Raw genomic sequence first — 5,957 nt, 5'->3', positions numbered from 1 at the left:
TGGCGGATATCGTATAGAATTTTCCTTTGTGTGTTTGCGTGTGTGTGCGGGTGTTATGCGCGTGCACTTTGTTCCCAGGCGATTTCCCACGTTCGTTAGTAATTGTCCTTGAGTGTTTTATTGCCGAACCGACTTTCCCCACGACTGCTGTAAATTGTGCGTGTTGCTTCTGTTGCCGTTTTCCCACGTTTGCCTTCTGTAAATAAAATCACTTTCTGTCCAAAGTCCTTGCTTCTGAGACATATCGAATCTGTTTCCCCACTTACAACACTTGCTCAGCCAATTTACATTTTTTTACGTTCATGCAATATGGGTGTTGTTTAATCGGTTTGGCTTGACCAATATCTACGTCATGGACTGCAACCGCGGTTTGCTTGGGAACATCGGGAAATAAATCCTTAAACTTCAGAATTAATTCTTTCAGCTGTTGCTGTTGCTTTGGCTGCAGATGAGCCAACTTGTTATCAATGTTTTCCAGAACAACCGAGTTCATTTGCCTAACTGGGACCATGTTTGGCTTGTGAAAAGTCTCAGATGAGTCAATTGTTTCATTCTCAGGGTTACCAGATTCATATGTTTTGACAACAACACTCACAGACGGTGCCTGCTTGTCAAAATTAGGCTTTATCATATTTATGTGTACCACCTGTGTTAGTTTATGTCAGTCGGGCGTTTTAATAACATAATTCACATCATTAATTTGAGAGACTATTTCATACGGTCTGTTGAATTTCGCCAGAAGTGGATTTGTCAACATTGGAGATAAGGCAAGCACCTTATTTTCTTTTGCAAGCCCGCTTATCAAACCAACACTTCATTTTGTTTTGAGAAATCTTTAGGTTTTGTCTCAATAGACTACAGGCTTGATGTAGTTTATTTCTGAACTTCAAAACATAGTCTAACAAGTTAACATGTACATCCCCATCAATCCACTGTTCCTTTAACAAGGTCAAAGGTCCCCTCACTCTCTGACCAAATACAAGTTCAAATGGACTAAAGCCCAGTGATCTCTGTACAGACTCTCTTACTGCAAACAAAAATAAATGTATACCTTCATCCCAGTCTTTTCCATTTTCAACATTTTAATGTCATAATCATTGCTTTGAGGGTAGAATGAAATTTTTCTAAAGCCCTTTGTGATTCTGGATGGTATGCAGATGATGCAAATTGTTCAGCTCCCAGTTCATAAACTACCTGCTGGAATAATCCAGATGTAAAATCACGTCCTTGATCAGACTGGATTTCTTTAGGCAAAGCAGAAAATGTAGAAAACTTGGTAAGAGCCTTCGCCACAGTTTTAGCTTTAACATTTCTGTGAGGTATTGCCTCTGGGAATCTGGATGCAGTACACATAATAGTTAGCAGATATTGATGGCCAGCTTTAGTCTTTGGCAATGGGTCAACACAATCCACTATAAATTTTGAAAAGGGTTCACCAAATGCAGGTATAGACCACAGTGGGGCACTGGGGTGACCTGATCAGGTTTACCCACAACTTGACAAGTGTGACAGGTTCTGCAAAAGCTCATAACATCTTTCCACAGATTAGGCCGGTAGAATTATTTCGTAATCCTGTTTACCGTTTTATTCACTCCAAAATGGCCACCTAAGGGTATACTGTGGGCCAAAGTTAAAATTTCAGCCCTATAAACTTAAGGAACTATAACTTGGTGAACAATTGCCCATTCCTCACTCGCTGGCATAGCAGGTGGCCTCCACTTCCGCATTAACACACCATCCTTGAAATAATACCCTGCTGGCACTTTCTTAATCTCATCATCTGCGAGAGCTGTTTCTTTTAAAGCTTCAATCTCAGGGTCTTGGTTCTGTTCTGCTGTAAGCTCTCCCGCATCAGCAGACATTTTAGCCATACTTCGAGTTCCTGTGCAGGAAGGATAAATGTTAAAATCCATCTGTGGGTCTTCACTGGTTGGTTAGTTGTCAACAGCACTGCAGGAACAACTTTACCATCGGCCAGGTCATTCCCGAATAGCAAAGTAACATCTTCCACCGGTAAACTGGAGCATAATCCGATCTTAACAGGTCCCGAAACCAATCCTGACTGTAAAGTTACCTTGTGCAATGGCACGGAAACCATGCCGTTCCCAATGCCTTTAATAAGATTTACCTCACCAGTGTTAGTCTCATCACCAAACTTTAGAACGCTGTCTAATATAAGTGACTGAGAAGCCGCAGTATCTCGAAAAATTTTCACTGGAAATATGGTTCACCCTTCTTTTACTAATAAAAATCCATCTGACATAAAATGATCGAACACCTTCTTAACTTGGTCAGACCTCTCAGACCTTAACTAAGCAAACAGAATGTTCAGAACCCTGTGGGTTTACAGGTGCTTCAACAGACTGATCACAGGCATTCGGGACTGCCTCCTTTTCCTTTTCCATCTTCAGGACAGAACAATCAGCCATCACATGACCAGCTTTCTTACAATAGTAACAAGTAAGACCAGAGTATTTCTCCTTCAACTGTTTCCCTTCATCCTTACTCTTGTCACTAGTCCCAGCTTTAATTTCTGGTTTACCCTGGTGATCCCTGCTACTCTTTTGGAAGCTGTTATTCGGGATAAATTTAACCTTATGAGTTAGAGCAAACTCATCTGCTAATCGAGCAGAGTCCTGCAAAGTGGCAGCATCTTTTTCATCTAAATATGTCTTTGTGTCATCAGGGACGCACCTTTAGAATTCTTCAATTAAAACCAATTCTTTCAAGCTGTTAAAATTATCATTCACATTTTTATATGTGCACCAGCGGTCAAAACACACAGACTTCTCATAAGCAAAATCCATAACTGTCTGGTTCACAGATTTCCTCGAATTTCCAAACTTTTGCCTGTATGATTCTGGGACCAACTCGTAAGCTTTGAGCACAGCCTGTTTTATTTTGTCATAATCAGCTGCTTCATCAGCTGTCAAAGCAGAATTGTCATGCTGAGCCTTCTCCTTAAATACACATTGTAAGAGAAAAGACCAACCCACTTTTGGCCACTTTAAACTTTCAGCAACCTTCTCAAAATTCTGAAAGTATATATCAACCTCTGCCTCGTCAAATGGAGGTACCAAGTTAACTTCCTGTCTGACCTTAAACTTATCACTACAGTCTAACACTAGATCCCTTTGCTGCAATCTCTCTATCTTTTCCAGCTCAAACAGCCTCTGTCTTTCTGCTTCCTCCCTCTGTTTTTCTGCCTCTCTAGCCTCAAACTGCCTCTGCCTTCTGCAGCCTTTATCTTTAATTTTTCTCACTTGTACTGGAGCTCAAGCTCACTATGTTTACTTTCAGGAAACACGTCCAACTCCTCCACTTTAAACACACCATCAGATACATAATGTTCAGCTATTATCCTCTGCATCTGTGCCCTCCTCATTGTCAATTTCACCTTAGCAAGTTTTAACCTTCTAGCAAGGCTCAACAACTCAATCCTTCTGGCGTCCTCCAATGCCTCAGAGGTTGGTGCTTCCAGACATCTATCAACATCCATTTCTACTGATTTTCCACACACAAATAAATGAAAAGGGATGAAATTGATAATTAATGAATACACCCCCAAATCTGTTCATATACTGGATGCAGGCCCCAATTTTGTTACGAATCATAACGTTTTAGAAACGAACCAGCAGCAATAGACTATACCTGGAGTCTGTTTTTGATCTTAAAACTATCTGTATTAGAATCTACTTGTAATATAGTAACTAAAGCAAGATAAACAAAAGTTAACAGTGTTATGTGTATATATGTGTTTAAATAAAACTCCCAAACTATTGAGCTCGGGGGAAACAAGGCTTGGAGTATTGGGATGGTACAGTATGAAAGTGCAGTTCATCCATGGAATAGGTGATGAGAGAGATATTTGTAATCCAGGGTAAATGTTGAGAGAAAGCAATTATGTCGAATTCCACAGGTTCCATGGTGGAAAAACGAGAGAACAGTCGCTGTAGATTTTATTTGTCGTCGTTCCAAACTCTCATACGATTTATCACCGAAAGTGACTTGTCACAAGGGGTTTCGTCTTCAAGTGAATTACCACACCACAGCCTGGCAAGGGTTAACACATCAGTGGTTTTCACAGGACACCCCAAATCAGATCCACTCCTATGGATCAAACGAGGTGACAACTACACATTCGATGTACGGTGAATCGATAATTAACCCACCCTTGTGTGCATAGGAAAGTTCCAAACAGTGACCCTTGGCCACAAGTTCCCTTGTTTCGATCCTTCAGTTTTCCCTAGTTCGTCTCCGTCTGACTCTGAGTGTCTGTGTCCTCGGTTGAAACTAAACAAGCTGCCAGTGATGTAAACAAGCTGCAAGTCAGACTGATCCACCTTCTTAATCTCTTGATCTCTCTTAAAATGACAGTCCACAGCAAACGAAACCCAGGGATTCATAACTATGGCCACTCCCCATTGTGAACTGACTGGTGAGCCAGTAGTTGGGACGACTGAGTGAATCCCTTCCCACTGACTGAGCAAGTGAATGGCTTCTCCACAGTGTGAACTTGCTGATGTCTCTGTAGGTTGGATGATCCAGGGAATCTCTTCCCACATTTTGAGCAGGCGAACGGCCTTTCCCCTGTGTGAACTCGCTGGTGTTTCAGTAGTTGGAATGACAGAGTGAATCGTTTCCCACAGACTGAGCAAGTGAACGGCTTCTCCCCAGTGTGAATTCGCTGGTGTGCCTGTAGGGTGGAAGATTGAGTGAATCTCTTCCCACATTCTGAGCAGGTGAAGGGCTTCTCCCCAGTGTGAACTCGCTGATGTCTCTGCAGGTGGGATGACTGAGTGAATCCCTTCCCACATTCTGAGCAGGTGAACGGCTTCTCCCCAGTGTGAACTCGATGATGTACCAGTAGGCAGGATGAATCCGTGAATCCCTTCCCACATTCTGAGCAGGTGAACGACTTCTCCCCAGTGTGAACTCGCTGATGTTTCTGCCGGGTGGATGAATCAGTGAATCCCTTTCCACAGACTGAGCAGGTGAACGGCTTCTCCCCAGTGTGAACTCGCTGATGAACCTTCAGATGGGATGACTGAGTGAATCCCTTCCCACATTCTGAGCAGGTGAAGGGCCTCTCCCCTGTGTGAATTCGCTGATGACTCAGTAGGCTGGATGACTGAGTAAATCCCTTCCCACATTCTGAGCAGGGGAATGGCCTCTCCCCAGTGTGAACTGGCCGATGATTCTGTAGGTTGCATAAGTGAGTGAAGCTCTTCCCACATTCTGAGCAGGTGAACGGCTTCTCCCTAGTGTGAACTCGCTGGTGTCTCTGCAGGTGGGATGACTGACTGAATCCCTTCCCACATTCTGAGCAGGTGAATGGCTTCTCCCCAGTGTGGACTCGCTGATGATTCTGTAGGTTGGATAACTCAGTGAATCTCTTCCCACATTCTGAGCAGGCGAACGGCTTCTCCCCAGTGTGAACTCGCTGATGACTCAGCAGGTGGGATGATTTAATGAATCTCTTCCCACAGAATGAGCAGGTGAATGGCCGCTCCCTGGTGTGAACTCGCTGGTGAGCCATTAAGTCAGATGACTGAGTGAATCTTTTCCCAGAAATTCAGCAGATGACCAGCCTCTGCCTGGTGTGAACTGACTGGTGTGTCCACAGGTGGGAATACTGAGTGAATCCTTTGTCACCCACAGAACAGGTGAATGGCCTTGCCCAGTGTGAACTTGTTAATGTACCTTCAGTTGAGATGACCGAGTGAATCCATTCCCACTGTCTGAGAAGGTGAACGGCCTTTCTCCTGTGTAAAATGACGGGTGTGCCAGTTGGTCAGTTAACCGAGTGAATCCCTCCCCACAGTCTGAACAGGAAGGATGGTTGGTTGAATCCCTTGCTCCACTTCTTAAATGTATAGACAGAGACAACAAAACTGGCGTGTCATGTTTTTGCTTCCTGGAGACAAATTCCTTCTCGTTTTTAACCTGTAAAAAGA

The 5,957-nt window shown here is 43.4% G+C and overlaps 1 protein-coding gene across 1 annotated transcript; it reads right to left on the bottom strand.

Annotated features, from left to right (window-relative positions):
* Window positions 1-881: 881 nt before the first annotated feature.
* On the bottom strand, window positions 882-5,957 carry LOC132388604 (gastrula zinc finger protein XlCGF26.1-like). The gene has a single exon (XM_059960978.1). The coding sequence runs from the start codon at window positions 5,537-5,539 to the stop codon at window positions 4,409-4,411; it is 1,131 nt and encodes a 376-aa protein (XP_059816961.1). The 5' UTR covers window positions 5,540-5,957; the 3' UTR covers window positions 882-4,408.

The sequence above is a fragment of the Hypanus sabinus genome, unplaced genomic scaffold (genome assembly GCF_030144855.1).
Source record: "Hypanus sabinus isolate sHypSab1 unplaced genomic scaffold, sHypSab1.hap1 scaffold_361, whole genome shotgun sequence".
Taxonomy (NCBI): domain Eukaryota; kingdom Metazoa; phylum Chordata; class Chondrichthyes; order Myliobatiformes; family Dasyatidae; genus Hypanus; species Hypanus sabinus.
The sequence above is the reverse complement of the archived record's forward strand: the minus strand, read 5'-3'. Positions and strand labels throughout refer to the sequence as shown.